This window comes from Pteropus vampyrus, unplaced genomic scaffold (assembly GCF_000151845.1).
Source record: "Pteropus vampyrus isolate Shadow unplaced genomic scaffold, Pvam_2.0 Scaffold66, whole genome shotgun sequence".
Taxonomy (NCBI): Eukaryota; Metazoa; Chordata; class Mammalia; order Chiroptera; family Pteropodidae; genus Pteropus; species Pteropus vampyrus.
In genome coordinates this window covers 1479464-1499387 of record NW_011888847.1, presented here as the reverse complement: position 1 = coordinate 1499387, position 19924 = coordinate 1479464, and the positions used below count along the sequence as shown (strand labels likewise).

Sequence of the window (19924 nt, the reverse complement as noted above, 5' to 3'; positions counted from 1 at the left end):
AACTGTGATTTTTATTACATTCAGAAAGAATGACTGACTTAAGAGTTTTGTAATTTTACAAGGAAACATCTCACTAGTATTATGGGTTAAAGGGTTTGGTTAATGTAATTTTGCTTTAAATTACATTTTAATGAAATACTTTTTAAGGTGCAAACCAAAAAAGTTCCAACTTATATAAACAAAACTCTAAAGGCATGGACATTTTATCCCATATTATGTGATTTATTCCCCATACCAGAAGATACCAGATTATTAAGAGCTTCTTCTATATTTAAAATGAAAGCCAAACACATTACTACAAGTCCTTGAAAATCACCATTCCATCAAGTTAAAAACTTTAATGTTGATATAAAAATAGTGAGACTAAGCACTTTTTAAGATTTTTTTGAAATGAATTATTAAATATGACAGAGTAAAAGGCATTCAAGAGTTTCTCTTAAAACTCTCCGAAAAACAAAAAAGAATAAAAAGTAGGGAGAAAAAAATATGCTGTCTTCATTGCTATAAAACACTTGTCAAATACTGTGAAATATGGATAAGGAAGAGTAAAGCGCTGAGAGCATAAATGTTATCTTAAACCTTTAGCAAGGTAGTTTTCCCCAAGCAACTGAAGATTCTCATAAGCCTACCCAATGATCTAGTAGCATAAATATAACATAGGAGAATAGGAGAAAAACACTTGGAGTAATATTTTCACAGAAATAACTCAGGCACAAGTAGTAAATCTGAAGAAGAAACCACACTACACTAATGTGCAATTTCTACCATCTAAAGCTTAAATTTCCTATCTAACGATGACTATCTGAAGTAAAGTCAAAGGAGAAGAGAGGGGACAAATTTCAACACAGAGAATCTGTCAATATGTCGAGTTAAATTCATAAATTTTGAATATGACTGAAAAATTTTATAGCAATTTGACATTGCTGACATTTTAATTTTATTCTACAAAAATAATACTCGGTAATGAAATGAATATTAAACAAAGATAATTAAAGAACTGTGAACATTGACAGAAAACTGTTTTTAAGGAGTGAGGTTGGCAACTGTGATTATGTGAAAGAAGAGAGAAAAGAATCAGCACCTTTTAAGGAACACAGATTTGAAGAAATCACATAAAACTTAAAGAAAAAAAACAATACACAGCATTAAGTCTATTATTTCAAAAGAAAAAAAATCAGGAACAGAGAAACTGTGATAAAAGGACTAAAGGTAAATAAATATATACCAATAACTATAGGAATGTCAATGTTATAAATCTTTACACAAGAAAATAAGAATATAAATAATGGGGTAGAGATAGGTTGAAATGTGTGTTTATTTACTCATTTTACATAGGGGGAGTTCATCCTTTTTCTAAAGTTTAAACATGCAATAAATGTCAAATTCTAGAGTCATATCCTTTGAAATCCTAGAGGTGTCTTTTATACTGGGTACACAGTATTTTTACAAAAATATTAATTTCTTTAAAAAGGTGTAGAAAATATTTTATGATTTATTCTTATGAACATAGGAATTTAAATTCTAAGTATGGCACAGATAAGGAAAAGAAAGACAATTTTAGAGGAACAATAAAAATAAATATATTTAGAGATAGAGGACAACACAGAAACTAATTTAAATGTTTATTCTTATGTTCTTTGAAGTTCTATAGAAAACAGAGTCCAATTTTAAAAAGGTTATCTTTAGTGATGTCATCCTACCAATTATGGGCTGCCAATACAAAGAAGATGAGCCAAAAGAATACAGTTAAGTCCTCATTTAATGTGGTTGGATCAGTTCTTAGAAACTGCAACTCTAAGTAAAACGATGTATAAAGAAACCAATTTTACAACAGGCTAATTGCTATAAACAAGAGTTTTAAGTTCCTATGGCATATTTCTGGTCACAAAAACATCACCAAAATTCTAAAGACCCAAAATACTAACATTAGACACTGAAGTAGATCTGAACTATACATACATTTAAGAAAGACTAACAAAAACAAGGTAATTATTTTCTAACCTGCTTATTCAGGGTCTTGGGTGACTGGAGCCTAACCCTACAGCTCAGGACACAAGGAAGCACTAGCCCTGGACAGGATGCTCTTCCATTGCAGGGCACACTCACACGCATCCCACACTCACTCAGATTGGAAGAATTCAGACACACTAATTAATCTAACATGTGTACCTGGAGAAAACCCACACAGACATGGGAAGACGGTGCAAACTCTACACAAACAGTAGCCCTAGTCCAGAAACAATTTTTTTCCCACATCAAGATTGTACCAAAATGACCTGCTGTACATAGAATGAGAGAATATTCTACCAAAGGATTTTTAAAGGATTGTGTCACAACCCTAAAACAGATGCTAGGCCCAAGATATGCTTTATTTCAAGCCTTACCTTATAAATCTCTAATACCTTACAAATCTCTTCATTAATTCTTAATGGAATATCTATTTTTAGCATTTCCTATAGTTGTTTTTAAAAAGTTATAAAATTTATAAACCCAAATCTATAAAAAACAAACTGTATCAGGGATGTGTGATAAGGAATCCATTATTATGATGAACTTTAGTAAGTGACCACCATCATAGGTCTTTTAAAAACGAGGACATTTACTCTGCTTAAAATTATCTTGGTACCTCAAATCATTTGTGAATGATACCAGAGATATGCATAAATATGATACTTGAATTGTATGTACCTCTGGGGCTAGGTCTAAAAGGAAATATAGGCAAAGAAAATACTAGTTAAGTATAGTCCCATTATACAAAATAAGAGTCCACTTAGGAACTATAACCAATATAGGCCTCTAAGAGAAGGCAGCATCTCATGACTCTTAAGTTTTGACATCCTTCATACCTTTGCCCAGACTCTCCAACTCCCACCTTCTTGGAAAAAACAACTACAATTTGCAGCGAAATGTCAATTTCTTTATTCCAGCTGGGGATGGGCGAATGGTCATCTCCACTCTGCTTTCTTATCTACAGGACAACGCTACTGCTTGAAATACAAGCCAACTGTTTTTCTCAGATTACAGTTATCCTAAGAATAATGATGAATTGGATGGTCTGAAACTATTTCATTCTATTCAGAACTTGATAAAAGGGTACTCTGCTCATGGACTAATTCAGTTTAAAAAACGACTGCTGCATTAGGGTTTTAGGCACAAACAATAAAAATAAAAATTTCCTTCGCTAACTGTTAATTTGTATATGTGGATCCAGTGTTCCTAAACTGCTTGATTAATACCATATAATAGCAATAAAGTTTCTCCATAACCATTTGCTACCACATCACCAGCTCCTCGTCCACCTCTTACTCCTTATCAATAAAGGTTCCCAGTGCTGTGTAGTAGGACTTAAAAATTATCTCAATGAAAATTAGACATTAAATGAAGAGTACCTGAACAGATATCTAAGAACATTATTTTGAAGTAGTGGCCTAAGAGAACTCAAAAAGTCATGTCTCTAGAAAATTGTGTAAAATGATACAGTAGAATTTAAAACATAACATCATCCATAAAGTTATCTAATTAACTGCATAACAGTCTTAGAACTGATATTTTATTATCACTGTATCTCTTACTAAAGTTCTGCCAGTTAAAAATTTTTAAGAGGAATAAAATGGAAGTCAAGCTAATGATGAAACTATTACTTCTCAAAGTGTAGTCTTCTAACAACCTGTATTAAATTCAGTTGTGGTGCTTATTAAAAATGTATATCCTGGGCCCGATGCTTGAAAATTTTGATTAATTTTTTCTGAGTTATTTTTATGTACATTTATATTTGAGAACTTCTAGATTAGACCTTACTCCCCCTCAAATATCACATCGATTCTTTAATGACTCCATCTTTCTTACATATACATAATGTTAGATCCATGAATTTACAGAATAAATATTGATTTTATCATACAATGCTGAAATCTTTTAACCTGTACTTTTCAATTCAGATAGTTTAGTGATGAGAAAATGCTGAAATCTATTTGAAATTTAACTGACATGAGGTTAGTTTTTTTATTAAGTATACATGTTCTTACCATGCCATGATCAAATGTGAACACACCAACGTCACGCCCATGATGAATATGATTCCGTCTAATAATTGGGTTTCCATGATTTTTAACCCAAATCCCAGCTAAAGCGTTATTGGAAATTTCATTATCCTCATATATCCCCTACAATAATTAATCAGAAATAAACATTAGTAGAACTTTAAAAAAACATTAAAAAGGAAAAAAAATCAAAAATCAAAAATACCTGTGCATGATCTGTTATATAAAGTCCAACATTTTCACAGTCGCTGATATTACAGTGCTTGATAGTGGGACATGCTCCTTGACCACTAACACATACTGCAGAGCCAACTGAAAGAAAAATAATTTATTTAAAAACCTACTGAGCAACAACACAGTGACTCATTTTAAAATAAAGCAAAAAGGAAACACTAACCTGTACATGTACTTCGAATGATACAGTGATCAATAATAGGGCTACAATTTACTGTAATCTCTAAACAGTGGTGTGCATTGTGGTGTTGAGCAGATTTGTCATCAGGGTTAAACTGAAAAGCAGAAATTTTGTTTGAAATAAATAATCACTATCTTAATCATTTCAACATATTGTATTTTAAATCTTAAAATTTCTTACCCTTATTGTCATGTATCCAACATAAGCATCCTCGGAACCTTCCATAAAAACAAAAGTTGAATCTCTAGTGTTTTCAATTATAACTTTGTCTGCTACTTTTCCAGGTGCTGTGGAGAAGATATTTTAAAGCATATTATCTTTATCAGACAGATTAAATGTAAATTTAAAAATTACTTTTTTAATCAGTAAAAATACTTTGCCATAAACTAGTAATACAGTAGAATACTTTTATTGTTTTTAAGCTGGGTACTTTTTTTTGGAGGAAGAACTTTTAAAAAAACATTAGCACTGATATTTTTATTGATAACTATGTTTCACTAGCCTTTACTACTGGCAGTCATATTTAATGTAGATATTATAGGAGTATCATACTCAAATCCATGCATGATACTTCTAATAAGATTAGACTACAAATAGTATATATAATATCAAATGCAATGGCATATTAAAAACTGGATTCTTGTAGAAACAAAATCACCACCAGCAGCACCAGAAAAAGAGGGTCAGGGAGAGTAAAGAAGGGGACAGTGAGTAGAGAGAGGAAGAAACCTCTTTATTTAAACTTATTTCCAAAACTGGTCTTGATTTGAAAAGTTATTACTAGCCATCTTGAAGTGATCTATATACTGTACCTTTAAAAAATCAGAGATAGCACAGATCTTCAAATGACTGATCAGTGCTCAACGAATATTTTATTACATTTATTCTTAGAAACCTGAGCATAAATATAGCTTTTAAATAGTACAAAAATATTTTAAAAGCATGTTTAATTAAAAACAGCAATAAAAACAGTAGCATCTTTATTTTCAAATAAAAGATAAAACATTTTTCTTTCCTAATAACTAAGGCAGATGGACAAAGTACTGACATCAAGAAATATATACATCTAAAAAAGAAATAGAGGGGTGGCTCCATAGTGTAGTGGTTAGCACGTGTGCTTTACACAGAGAAGGTCCTGGGTTTGCGCCCCAGGTAGAGCCACGGACCATACCCCGGGTGCGTCAGGCCCCAGGTTCACCAGGCCCTGGGTGTGCCAGCATCCATAATTTGTGAACTCATGCTTTCATTTTCATCATATAAAATCTGCATATTTATTTAATTGCTATTCTTTCCTATTATTAAGGTATTATCAAGGTTCATCTAAATTTTAAGTCATTAGCATTTTATAAACTGATCATGTAAATCAAATGTTAAAATTCTCATGACAATGCATTTCAAAATACCTGCACCAATCATGGTGATTGGAGATTCAATATATATCCATTCATCAGTATATATTCCAGAATGAACAAAGATAAGTCCATCGAAATGAGCTTCTTGTACCCCACCGAGGGCATCTTCAATTGTATCATAATACTACAATAATGAAATAAAAGTGTCAGTATAGAACTGAAAAATTACCATTTTAAGTCTTATAAAAATACAGATGAAACATACCAACATATTTTCTCTTCCTTTATATCTTGCAGGGTTACTGTAGAAGTGTTCAGCAAATCCTGGCTTTACATGTGCACCTTTATACTAAAATGTCAAAAAAACATTCTAAATTAATTTAGTACTATATGTATACTTTAAATATCAAAAACGTTTATCAATTATTCCAACTAATTTTCTCTTGCATAGTCCAATGTAAAATCTGGAACAGTTTATGACTCATTAATATCCAGTAAAAATAGGCAAGATTTCTCAATCTCAGCACTACTGATTTTTTTGGAACAGATAGTTCTTTGCTGTGAGGGATGTCCTGTGCATTGTAGAACGTTTAGCAGGATTCCTAGCATCTACCAAATAGATCCTAGTAGCATCCTTTTCTCTAGTTGTTTCAAGCAAATATGTCTCCAGAGGTTGCCAAATGTCCGTCTGTGGAGCAAAATTGCCCCAGTTAAGAATCGCTTGTAAAGGACCATGTGAAAATTAAGCTAAATGTGAAACTTTAAAACAACTACTGAACACTAATAATTTAAATAAAATTTCAAATAGACCCATAGAAAATATAACTGCTCTCAGGCTACTGATGTTTACTGGTGGCAGTAAACATGTCAGTAGTGAAAATAATTGTTTTGAATATGTTGGCTGATAAATGTTCACTGGCTTAAAACTATGAGTTTAAATTTTTAAAAAGGAATTTTTATTTACAAATATATAATGTAAACCAGTATTTTCTATTTATTCTTCATACCAACTGCTGGAAACTCTCCTTCCAAGGATTTGGATGTTCATACTCTTCTGGATTAATCTGGTAGAATTTACCAGGTTCAGGATGCATCATAGGGCGTGTATATTCAAATACTTCCATATATAATCGTTTCCTGAAGGGGGAAAGAAATTAAAAGAGTTCTTCATAAAATGTCCTTTAAACAACTACAGAATATTATTTGATGTCTCAAAAACTTTTTTAAAAAGACTGTAAAAAAAAAGAATCTTAAATATAAAAACATAGTTTTTGGCTAAAATAACTGTATATAAAAAATAGTCTACTCAAAAGGATAAAAAGTGACAATTCTTTAAAATTGTTTAGTCAGGGGGAAAAAGGAGCCACCCTTACTATAAAAGCTTCATACAGTTATTTTGAAAAGGATGACTTTCAATAAAATACTTCAAACAACTCTTTTATATCTTCAATTCATTTATATATAATCAAGAACCATCAAATTTTAGAAATGGAGTGATAGTAACTATTATCACTTCCTGTACAAAGCAAAATGTTTCTTCTGCTCTTTAGTCTCTTTTTCCTTTCTAACACAAACATAATTTTCCTTCCTAAATTTAAGCTACACTTTATTTTTAACATCATAGAAGCTGCTGCAAAATACAGAAAAGTATATAGAAAAGAGAAAACCTATATTTTTGATATATTCATTAAATGTTTACAATATTTCCTTCTAGTCTTATTGTTTCATTACAGTTTTGATTTATATAGAGCACAAAATTTTGTATTCTGCTCTTTCCTTTTATAAATTTTTCTAATTATTTATTTATTTATATTTTACAGACTGCATGGACCTTGTCAGCTTACAATCCTTTATTACTTTTTATTTTTTAAATTTTTATGCCTATAGCACCTGGTCTTCCTAGGTGGTCTCCGATCCAGGTATAAACCAGGCCCGACCCTGCTTAGCTTTTGAGATCAGATGGCATTGGGCTTGTTTAGGATGACAGGGCCGTAGACTCCTTTTTTTTTTTTTTATAACAAAGCATTTTCCCATGTTATTAAGAACTCTATAAAAATCACTGTTCACGACTATACCCCAACCCTCTAAGTAGACGTTACATTGTTCACTTAGTCCATTTCCTTATTGCTAGATATTATTTCTAATCCTCCCCTCTACCCGCCACAATTAACTATGCTATTATAAAAAGTTTGTACGTAAGGCAAAAAAAAATTTCAGTTGTGGAATTGCCTGGTCAAAGGTCACACATATTTTAAAATCCATGAATATAACTATCAAAGTATTTTCCAAAAGCAATGTATAAAACCTACATTCTCACTAAACTATCAGATTTAATGAATTAGCTTTTTTAAATTAGACCTAGTTCTGATTTTAAAAAGCAATTTAAAAAAATTTTTAAAAAGTAATTAAATGAAAACACTTCACACAATTGCTCAGTTGCTATTAAATGATAAACAGCAGAGAAAGTACTTCACTTACTGTTTTATAAATACTACCTAAACTGACAACTCACATTTGTGATAAACAGGTAACTCAGAATTTATAAGCAATCTAATTTTGCTCTGATTAATTGTAACCAACTCACACCTCAACTTTACAATCTTTAGCATTTTGGGCAGCAAGTAATATATCTCAAGATAATAAGAAATAAATTTTCCCTTACCACAAAATTGGATCATTAGCAAGTTCACTGAAGCGTTTACACACACAAGCTGCTCTACAAAGATCCTGTTCCAGCAAGTAAGAGAAGATTTTTAGAACCACTTCATCTGGCAGTTTCTCCTGAAGATACTGTTCAGCAGGTGCTGCTATAAAGAGATTAACAAATAAAATATAAACAGTCTATTTATTGTGTTAGCCATGACTTCCTCGTTATTTAAAGAACATAATTTTCTTTTTAACAAATAGCTTTTATTTTGTGAAAACAATCATTTTATAAGCATTTTGCTTTTATAGATGACACACATTTATCTTCTTTTAAGTATTCTTTCTTTTAGCTATTATGTACCATTTCAGAAAAAGGTGAAAATAAATATATAAAAAGTATTTTTACATAACGATTACAGCCAAAGTGGGCGACGTCAGAGTTGCCATCTTTATCCTATAATAAACACTTTCTCAATCCCAAATGTAAAGCTAAACTACATTTAATTTAATTGTTTGATATCAAACAAAATTTTTAAAAAATATGACCCCATCTGTTAGTTTTCCCATAGGAAATACCTGACAGATCTTGTGATTTTCCAGATACTCTTGCACGTTTTGCACGATGACCAAAGTTTTCCGTAGTTGAAGTTGAGGCACCCTTCAAAAACAAAATGAAAACTAATTAAGCAATCACTACTTCTAAAAAATGATTACATTCTCTTTTTTGTTTCCTAACAATTATTTAATTACAAAAAGAAAAATAGTTATGCTTAATTTACCTCCATACTGCTTTTTGTAGGACACGCTGTTCTTTTCGGCAAAAGAGTTTTTCTACGAAGTTGGTATGGACTATTTTGTGCACCAGGACCTGATTCTTCTGCAACCATATCTGCAGGTACATCATCATCTGTTATAAATAAAAAGCAATATGAAAAATGACACACATTTAAAAAAAAACTCTATGGATACAATAAACTTAAAAAAAAACTTGATAAAGTTTTTTTTTTTGAGAAGAAGGAATATAACTTTTATGTAAAATTGGATAACCATCTGAAAGAAATGTTGAATTTCTACTTCATTTCTTACTTCAAAATAAATTCCAAAATAGACTATATATTTAAATATAAAAAAAGAAAATCACTAGACGAAAATAGAAAAAATTATTTTTTATAATGTTAAGCTGGAGCAGCTCTTTCAAAGTATGACACAAAACTTAGAGGGCATTTCAAAAAAGGTGAGGACAATGTTCACATGATGAGGGGAAGGGAAAGGGGAGAGAGTACTATATGGTTACAGCTCAAGAGGGGTGATAAGGACAGCCTGGCAAGTGGTATCAGTCAAAAAGCAGGGTGAAGAGGATGTCCATGAAGAGGGACAGCTTGGTATACGGTTATCAGATACCAAGTAGAATGAAAAGAGTGTCTACACAGAGCATGGTCTGGCATAGGGTGTGGAAGCTGAAGAACAGAAAGAAGGAAGTCTGCCTATGTGTGTGTTGGGGATGACCTGGAATGAAAAGTCAAGACAGACCAGGGAGAGAAGGGCATCACACAAGAGGAGGGATGGTAGGACAAGAAGACTGGTTACATGCAACAGAGGGACTGATCAAATAATTAAACAGGATAATGGAAGCCAGGTTTCTGTCAGAGAGGAGTTAAAATATAAACAGAGAAAACCACAATAAATCCTATGGTGTTTGACTAGAATTGAAGGTATCAACATGAACTCATGGTTTTTAATAGATAAATATAGACATAAATATAGATGTAAATGTTTGGAGGCATGTGTGTACACGTATATATTCCCTACCTCTGTCCACTGAGAAAGCCTGGAAACAGTGACACTTCAAGAGCGATGAGCATAACTATCATTTGGATATTCTGAATAACATTTTTCTATAAAAGGAATAAGGGCTCCTTGGAGAAATGGCCAATTCTAGGTTGAGAAAAATACAAGATGAGCCTGGACTACCTTGTGGCAGAAACAAGAAAGTGTTGAAAGAATGATGAAGATATGTCAAAAGGACACAGAAGTCAGCCTGAATGGTCATCCACTAGCAAAATTATGTTGGAGCATCAAAATTCTTAATGATACTAAAGGGATTATAATTCACTGAATGAAGAGCAACCCATAAATTCATACTGCTACAAACAAATACACTGAAAGTTTGATAGAGAATAGGATGTTTAAAGTACCTCTCCCCCAAAATACTTATTAATTAGAAAGGGAAAAACAGTAACTCTATAGTAGAGATGCCAATCAGACATGGCCTTAATCAAGTGATCAAAGTGAATATCAATAATAGGACAAATTGAAACTGTGTGCCACCTGATAAAGTATAAGATCACAGCATCAATTCTATGATATTCCTGACAAAGGTGCATAACCTAAATCTAATTATGAGGAAACATCAGACAAAATGAATTTGTCCTAAGTTGTTCTAAATCATATTCAAAATTTTCAAAGTCATGAAAGTCAAAGAAAATCTGAGAAACCATTCCAGACTAAAGGATATTGAAGAGATATGGCAACTGAATGCAACATGTTCTGAAATGGATCCTTTTGCTAAAAGGCTGCTATTAAAACAGTGAAACTTGAATGGAGTTTTGAAGATTAGAAGATACTAATGGGTCAATGTTAACTTTCTGATTTTAATAGCTGTAGTATGGTTATTTAGAAGAATATGCTTATTTGTAGGAAATACACACTGAAGTATTAGGAGGTGATAGAACAATAGGCTGGCAACTCACTCGTGAAGGGTTCAAGGAATAAATACTTCTTTATACTGTACTTCTAACTCTTCTCTAAGTAGTTGGATCATTTAAAAAATAACTAATACATTTGAGTAATATATATAAAATTTTAAAATTCTGCTTGAAAAATGAGCACTACATAGTCAAAAGCAGCAACACAATTAGGAAAAAATATTTGCAAAACATGTCACAAAAGGATAATTATATCTTTATTATATCAGAGTCCTTACAAATCAATAGGGAAAAGACAGATAATTCAATTGAAATTTAGGCCAAGGCAAGGATATATAAACAGACAATTCAGAATTAAGGAAATGGAAATGAAATGCTAATAGAAACTACAATGAGATACTTTCTAATGCAGCATATTATCAGAGATCAAAAAGTGTGGTCACATACTAGTTTTATCGAAGCATAATCTGAGAGAAAAAAACAGTTCTTAATTGCTCTAAGAAGAGCAACCTGGCAATAGCTATTACTACTTAGCGATTCCATTTCTAGGAATTGATTCTGCAGCTATCTTTAAATGTGGGCAAAGTAGTATGTACCACAATGTTTATTGCATTCTGTTTGTAATAATAACAGGTAACCATTAAAATGTTCTCAATAGGGTTTCTTAAATAAACTATGGTATTGCTATATAATTAACTATTACGTGGTCATTACAAAATACAAAGCAGTCCTAGATAAGACTGCTAATGAACTATTTCTAATATATAGTAAGTTTAAAAATCAAAAGATACAGAAGAATATGTTTCATATGTATGTGTGTGGTTTAACACTATATAAACATATTCTTACATATGTATAATATATATTTGTTAAATATAAATTCCGTGATGGCAGGGAGCCAACTTAAAGAGGCTCCCACAGGCCAAAGATAGGACAATTTGAGCATCAGTAAGAATTACTGAAATGAACTAAAATAAATATATTTAATTTGTGAGTTTAGAATGATACTTTAAAAAAATGGTTACTTTGCAAGATCCTAATGAAAACCGACTCATCATTTTGAAAACTGGTAAATAATGGGAAATAATCAATTATTCTTCCTCTCTTTTATAAACTGAATCATCAGAGTAACCAAGTATTAGATGAGGGGAAGCTTCTCTACAGAAACAGTCTAGCAATAAATGAAGAAAAAGGAAATTAGAAATAATAAGAATTCGCAATCTCTAAAAAGTTAATGGATTTAACCACTGAGCATCAAGGGTTCCTGATATCACATAAAGAACCACTACCAGACATTACACATCACCTGATGAAAGGACACACCACCGCCATCTACAAAATTTTAACAAAAACAGCAAATCTGAATCGTTCAAACCTGTAAGAAACTCTACAAGGTCAAACTTCAGCAAATAAATTGCACAGGAAATCAGTGGGAGGAAAAAAAAAAAGCAAAACTAAAGCATCCTATTTAAGAATGTATATTTTGGTATTAAAATTATAAAGAAGCCAGAAAATGATTACCATATAAATGTCTTTTGCAGAAAAGAAAGAGGTTATGTTTGAAATGGGGCACAGAAAAGGATTCTGCAGTGACTGGCAAAGTTCTATGTCTTGACCTGTTAGTATTACAATATCAACCTTAATAATAACTCAATACTTTAATAATAATTCAACAAGCTATATATTTCTTATGTGAGTTTCTCTACCTGGCTATATTTTACAATAACAGAGGTGTTTTTAAAAGGTGGGAGTTTGTAATTGTAAAATTAAAAAAACAGAAGTTTTTCCAACAGCAGACCTTGGGCAAATTAACAGTTTAAAAGCCTAAATTTTCTCAACTATTAAAGATGGTAACAGCATCTTATAATTCACAGGAGTGCTAAAAGGATTTAAATAGAATTACACAAACACTCAGCAGTATGCCTGGCTCACATTAAATGTTCAATAAATGTTTCAGTTATTATTTCATTTAAATATATTATTCTATTAATATCACTTTCAAACAAACTTTGAAAATCAAGTTTTCTATGTACTGCACTGTAGTAAGAAAATAAAACCGGTATAATATGTTTGGGTATTTGTGAAGTCATCCCTTTGTAGTTCAGTATGTGGTTAATTTCTATAAATGTTTCATGTGCTTGAGAAGGACATCTACTTTCTGTTTTTCAGAATAAAGTTTAAACATATCTAAAATAGCGAGTCTGTTAATCTTGTATTCAAATATTCTAGGCCTTTACTTTTGTTGGGGGTAGGTGGTAATGGTGGTCTCATTTGTCCATTGGCTTCTGAAGGAAATGTGCTAAAACCTCTCATTATACCTGCAGTCCATTTATTTTTAGTATGTAAATTTTCACTTTATAAACTCTGAGATGTTATTTGGATATATGGGTTCAAGATTATTTCTTCCTGATGAATTACTTCTTTCTTCATTATGCAATGGCTCTCTTTATGCTCAATAATGCTTTTGTCTGAAAAATCTATTTTTGGCTAATATTTTACTAACAGTTTTTTTTTTGTTTTATATCGACTAGTACTTTTTCAAACTGTATTTTCAACTTCTACTTTTGAGTCATTACATTTTAAATTTAGTTCTTCTCAACGATTTATTGCTAGATTTTCTTTCCTTTTCAGCCAAAGTAAGAATATCTGTCTAATCAGCTAAAGCCAATTTCCATGATTATATTTTTAATTTCTAAAAGTTGCTTTGGTTTTAGTCTTATTGTTTCTTTTTAATACTGGCCTGTTACTTCATTACACATTTCATTTTTTAAATTCTTTTATTCACTTCACGAACTTATTTTATATTTATTCTTTTAGACTGCTCTATCATTGGACACTTTAAAAAAATCTGTGCACAATTATGGAAGTTGTTTCAGGTTCTAGGCCACATGCCTGGGTCTTAGTTCTAGCTCTATTTTGAAAAGGCCCAAGGCCACATCTCCTATTCCCATATGTGCACTAAAATTCCACCCCAGATCTATCAGGACATATATCCAGGACCATAAGGCCCCTGTGCTATTTTATCTAGCGACACCAGCTTCCACTTACTGCTTTGATTTCTCTCATCTCTGGCACCTTGGAATTCCTTCTTTTCTTTCTTTCCTCAAAGTTTAGCTATGCATTTACAGTTTTGCTCTTGTTTTATCATATTTCTGTTTATAGCATATATGCATGCTGGGGTGACATAGCTAGCAGCTTGATTTATCATGCTGCTAGTAGTCAGATTCCACAACATCCAAAAGTACATTCTCAAACTTTTCATCCTATATAACCCTCTCTCTCACCCCACTACCACTCCTATTTAAAATCTATACATATTATCATTACAGAGACCCTTTCCTTCTCTTCATCAACAGCAAATATTAAAAAATGAAAAGTAAGGAATTCAGAGGTAAAATAGAAAAGAGAAGGTGTTGGTTAATACAGCTGCAACCTGAAGTTCACATCAAATAAATATGTGAAGCTACCTGATTTGAATCATGTAATGGCATAGTAACCTTAACGTCCCATTAATAAACACTGTCCTGTTCTGACCCATTCAAAGCTCAGTTCTGAAAGAACTGTATTAAATTCTTACTTGTGCAGAGATAAAGAACCTATGCTAAATTTTTATTCAGTTCTCATAATAAATTACCACTGACTGTTCAGAAAGTAGGGTACAATGCCAGAAGGTATTTATTTACAAAGGGGCCATTCTGAAAAGATCACTTGGCCACTACTGTAATAAGCAAAGAAGTTAAAAAAAAAAACTCTAGTCATTAGTATTCTCATCTGTAAGTACTGTATATACACCATATATCTTTACCATATCATAGCTGCTTTATGTTGTTATTTAATTTTTTGGCATATCTCATATTTTCTTAACAAAATTATAAGCTCTGAGCACAGGCTCCTCTTTTATATTTTTCCTTAGTGTTTAATAATATTGGTTCTCATTTATGTAGATCCTTTAATTTTACTCAATTCACGTAATTTTTCCCAGAAACCATCACCAGTGTTATGTTATAATGACTTACATACTACTTTATAGAAAATAAAAAGACAGGAATAGCTTCACTTCTTCTACCTCTAACTCTATGATATCATTTACATGACCATTCATTATTTTTTGTTCCCTCCTGAAATTATGGAGAAGTATTCCCAAGATAGATTTGGCACATATGAAGCAAACAAAAAATATTTGTTAAATAAGTAAGTGAAACAACAAATAAGGTGAATGATCCATAGTAACTGATCTGGCTCTAATCCAAGAACCAAGAAATCATGAAGGATTAGTTATGGTTTGTTCTAACAGCAAAGTCTAAATATAAGTCCTCAAAATAATATTTTGTTAAAAATTTTTAACTTTATAGCTTTCATTTTTACATATAATATTAGAATGCTAATATTTAGATGTCAAGCTGTAATTTAAGACTAATAAAAATAACAATGCCAAAATATTAAAGTTTCAACCATTACTTATGGAAAATTTGATTTTCAGTTAGAAAAAATGTTTTCAATCAAATATGTTCAATGGAAACAGAATGTGATCCATATTTTATAATTTTTAATTTTTTAGTAGCTAAATTTTAATATAATTTAATCTACTATATCTAAAATTTATTTTAACATGTAATTAATATAACATTATGAGATATTTTACTTTTTTTCCTACTAAATCTTTGAACTCACTTCGTATTTTTAACATAGCATGCCTCAAATTCAGACAAGCCATATTTCAAGTGCTCAATAGCCACATGTGGCTAATGGGTACCCTAAATGGACAGTGTACACACATACACTCCTTGATTAAATTTTTATAGGTTCTCTTAAAGGATGAAAAGTTAGTATCATGCAATTTAAAGGGATGCTATACACACCTATACATAATATCTAAATTTATAATATTTAGATTTTACTACAAATCCTATATAAATATACTAGAGTCTTTACTATTAATAGGAACCACAGGGATAAGTAAAGGCTTCTGGAGAATAAGCAAGATTCCTTAACTAAACAATAACTTTTGAAATCTTTGACATTAAACATCATTGAAAATTTACATTAGGATTCATTTCCACAAAAGAAAAGAATTAAGTCTATATATTCTGAAGCTAGCAGAATACCTTAATTTTTATATACCTTTATAACTATCTTAAAGATTTACAAAAGACTGTACTATTGACTGGCTGGGGTTTAAAGTCTATATACACTGTGGAGTATAAACTAACCTAAAGTTAGAGGCTAGTTTATGGAATTTAATTTACAGAAGTTTTTTCCTCCCACAAATATTATACATAATCTACATTACTTACCCATAGCCAAAGATCAGACTGGAAGGCAAATCTGTGCTAGTAACTGTGTTTAGAAACGGCTCCCCGTCTCACAGTGTAAAGAACCATACTTGACAACTGTTTCTAACACAGTTGGGAACTACCACAGCTTTTTTCCAACTACTAAAAAATCTACAAATAAACTGGAATCAAGACAATTTATTTTAAATGTTTTTTAAACATGCTTTTTAATTTAAACGTTTTACTAAAAGCTTGACTATTTTACTTTAAAATTTTACTTAAATATTTTAAGGTAGGGAGTCCAGAAGTAAAGTCACTGACCATTGAATAATCTTCAGAAGCTAAATAAATCTCTGATAGTATAAAGAACTACTCAAAACTCAAACAGCCTTCATTTCAACAGAAGAAATTTAGACAAATTCATTCTAAATTGCCTTAAAGTATGTTCAACAAATATTTGCTCAATGAGTGAAGAATAAATAAATGAATGAACCATGCAGTGTATGAGGTACTGGTGAAACAGCAACCAAACAGAATATTGTACTTGCCCTCCACAGCTTAGGAGAGACATAGACAGTCAATAATAATACAGTATGTCTCATGTTGTAACAGAGATAAGCAGAAGGTACTATGGGAACACATAAGAACATCTAATCCAATCTTAAATGATGTTGGGGTATTAGTTAATTTAAGGTTTCTTGAACAAAGTCCAAGCTGAAAAGGTCTGAAGGTGCTCACCTCCAGCATAGGTCTCAAGCAGCTGCAACTTGCTCCATATGGCTGAATCATGTAGCAAGAGCCAGATCATGAAGGGTGCTAAACACTAAAGAATTTAGATTTTATCTTGAAGGCCAAGGATAGCCACTGAAGAATCTTAAACAGAACACTGAAATGTTCTGATTTGTGTTTTAGAAAGACTAATTGAATAGTGTAAAAACAATTGGAAATGAATGGCATGGGTGGTGGGGGACAAGTAAAGAGGCTATGGCAGTCATATAACAGAGATGAACATGGCTTAAATGATAGCAATAAAAAAGAACTGGGTAGATTTAAGATAGACACGATAGATTTAAGATACAGTCACAAGGTAAATTCATTAAACTTGGTGACTGAATGTATATGGGTAGGGGTAGACAAGAGATGGAGCCAGGAAATAATATTAATTTGGGCAATCCAATGGATAGTGGTGCCACATACTAAGGCAGGGACCTTTCTGGGTGACACAGGGGTGGGGAGGGAAAAAAAGATGATTCCAGGTTTGGATTTTGAGTTTTGAGGCACCTGTGGGATACTGAAGAAAAGATTCTCAGCAAAACTAAATATATGGGTCTCAAGTTCCGCTGAGTGATTTGGGTTAAAGATAAAAAGTTAGAGAATTCTGTCACTCTAAAAATATACCATATTGGGAGAGAAGAGTCAGAAAGTGTAGATTTACTATTATTATTTATATAAGGTACAATAATGATGTTTCATGGTAGATGTGCCATCCAACTATTGAGAAACAGCCATATAATGTAAAATGAATTATCTACTGATGTCAAAATGTAACGATGTCAATATGTATATAAAAACATCTGTAAGTCCCAGAATTGACAAGAATTCATAACTCTAGCTTCATGAGAAATAGAAAATCAATTGACAACTACTAATTCAAGGATTAACATCCTTTGAGAATAGTTTAGCTTTGTTTTCATTCTTTTCTGCTACATGTCACATTCTATTCTAAGACATTTTCTCCCATTGCTTTCAGGGAAGGAAAAAGTATAGAATAACCTCACCCCAACACGGAATATTTTCAAATTCTTTCTTCTATTCTCATATTTTTACCTCCAATTTTGCATTTTCAAAATACAAAAATGAAAAAATTCACAAAATAATACAATCATGTTCTTTATCAAACGAATTATTTTTAAAGTTAGTAACTTTCATGAATTTTAAGTAGTTTTAAGTTCAACTGAACAACAACGTAATTCAAAAATAGCATTATATCCAAAATAGATGCCGATATGACCAGAGAATGAAGTGCATTGTTAATTCAAGACCAGAATAACCATGGCCCCAAATCAACAATTAAGACAAACCTAATTCTAGGCTAACCTGCTAACCTAAGTTTCATATGAGTCATTAATTAAAAGCTGTTAATTTAGATTTATTTGCTAGTCACTATGAATATAAAGATCCATCATTATGAGACTCAATCTAGTAGGGAAGCTAGACATGTAAACAAATAATTGAAGCGATGCAATAAGCACCGCACTAAAGATACACAAGATGTTAGGAAAGTATAAAATAGAACACATAAATCACCATATGCACATGGCTTAAAAGAAAACAATTTAGCCTGTCCCCAATTTTATTTTTACATGAAATTTTTAGAAATCCTTTTTATTAGTTCAGTTTTAAGGTGAAGGAATAGCCAAGACTAGGAAAGTATGAAGATCAAAATGAGAAAAAGCTGTTATATTCTTACAAGCATTAAATATTTAACTTTTGTTGTAAATTCATACAAAAAACTAATTTTTGAAGGAAGGAAAATGGACAGGATGAGGGAAGGGAAGGCAGTGGGAGGGAGAGGGAGGCTGAGCACCATCAGTTCTCTTTCTTTGACAGTTCTATAGTTAGACTATAATTTCTGGGACTGCATGATTTCTAATAACATTTTACAGATCAAGAGATCACCTGACAGAAAGGATATTATTAGCCAGTTTTACTGATGGGGCAACCTGAGGCCCATTAAGGTTCAATGAAATGCTGAAGGTTAGAAAGCTAGTTGGTAGCAAAATAAGCTTTAGGTCAATGGACTCCAAGTACAATGTTTTTTATTTACTTTTAACAAAAAGTAACTTGGGTGTCTCCAAAAAGTTTATTATATAATCAACACGAATGATAACGATAATAACAATAGTAATTGGAATAATAGTAGTAGTAATATACTACTACTAGCTGTAGTAGTAAACCTAGCACTGAAAACTTAAATGTGCAGGCACTACTGTTTCAAATGTTTTATAGATGTATTAACTCTATTTTATAAGATGAGGAAACTAGGCACAGAGGGTAAGCATCTTGCCCAAGGTCACACAGTATTAAGTAGCAAAGAGAGTCTAGCTCTGGAGCTCCACACTCTTAACCACTGTTCTAACTAAATACAAATTAGTCATTGTTAAATATTACTGGATATACTTATTATTAGAAGCATATTAGTATATAAAAGAATATCATAAAATGGAACATACACAGCTTTTGAAAATGTTTAAAGAATTTTTAAAAAGTCAAATCATGACTTATTTTATTCAGTGTTAATGAGTTAACTAATATTTTATACAAAAACACCACAACATATACATCGGATCCTCTGTATTTTCATAAATACATAAATAAAGAGTATCTCCTCAGATTCTTTTGTATTTTAAATATCAACAATATTCAGAGATTAAAGATAAAAAAGAAAGCAAAGCAGAGGAAGCTACTGCCTAGTAAAGCATGTCAGAGCAGT

At 31.6% G+C, this 19924-nt stretch overlaps 1 protein-coding gene across 2 annotated transcripts in view; it reads right to left on the bottom strand.

Annotated features, from left to right (window-relative positions):
* Positions 1 to 19924, bottom strand: part of FBXO11 (F-box protein 11) — a 75238-nt gene that overhangs the window by 12876 nt on the left and 42438 nt on the right. The window contains exons 2-11 of one of the 2 annotated variants that reach the window (XM_011361312.2): positions 9233 to 9360; positions 9030 to 9111; positions 8470 to 8614; positions 6815 to 6944; positions 6073 to 6156; positions 5859 to 5991; positions 4636 to 4742; positions 4438 to 4549; positions 4246 to 4352; positions 4026 to 4163 (exon numbers count right to left, since the gene is read on the bottom strand). In XM_011361312.2, the coding sequence (XP_011359614.1) occupies positions 4026 to 4163; positions 4246 to 4352; positions 4438 to 4549; positions 4636 to 4742; positions 5859 to 5991; positions 6073 to 6156; positions 6815 to 6944; positions 8470 to 8614; positions 9030 to 9111; positions 9233 to 9360 (1166 nt within the window). The remainder of the gene's footprint in view (positions 1 to 4025; positions 4164 to 4245; positions 4353 to 4437; positions 4550 to 4635; positions 4743 to 5858; positions 5992 to 6072; positions 6157 to 6814; positions 6945 to 8469; positions 8615 to 9029; positions 9112 to 9232; positions 9361 to 19924) is intronic. The other variant, XM_011361313.2, reaches the window with a different exon arrangement.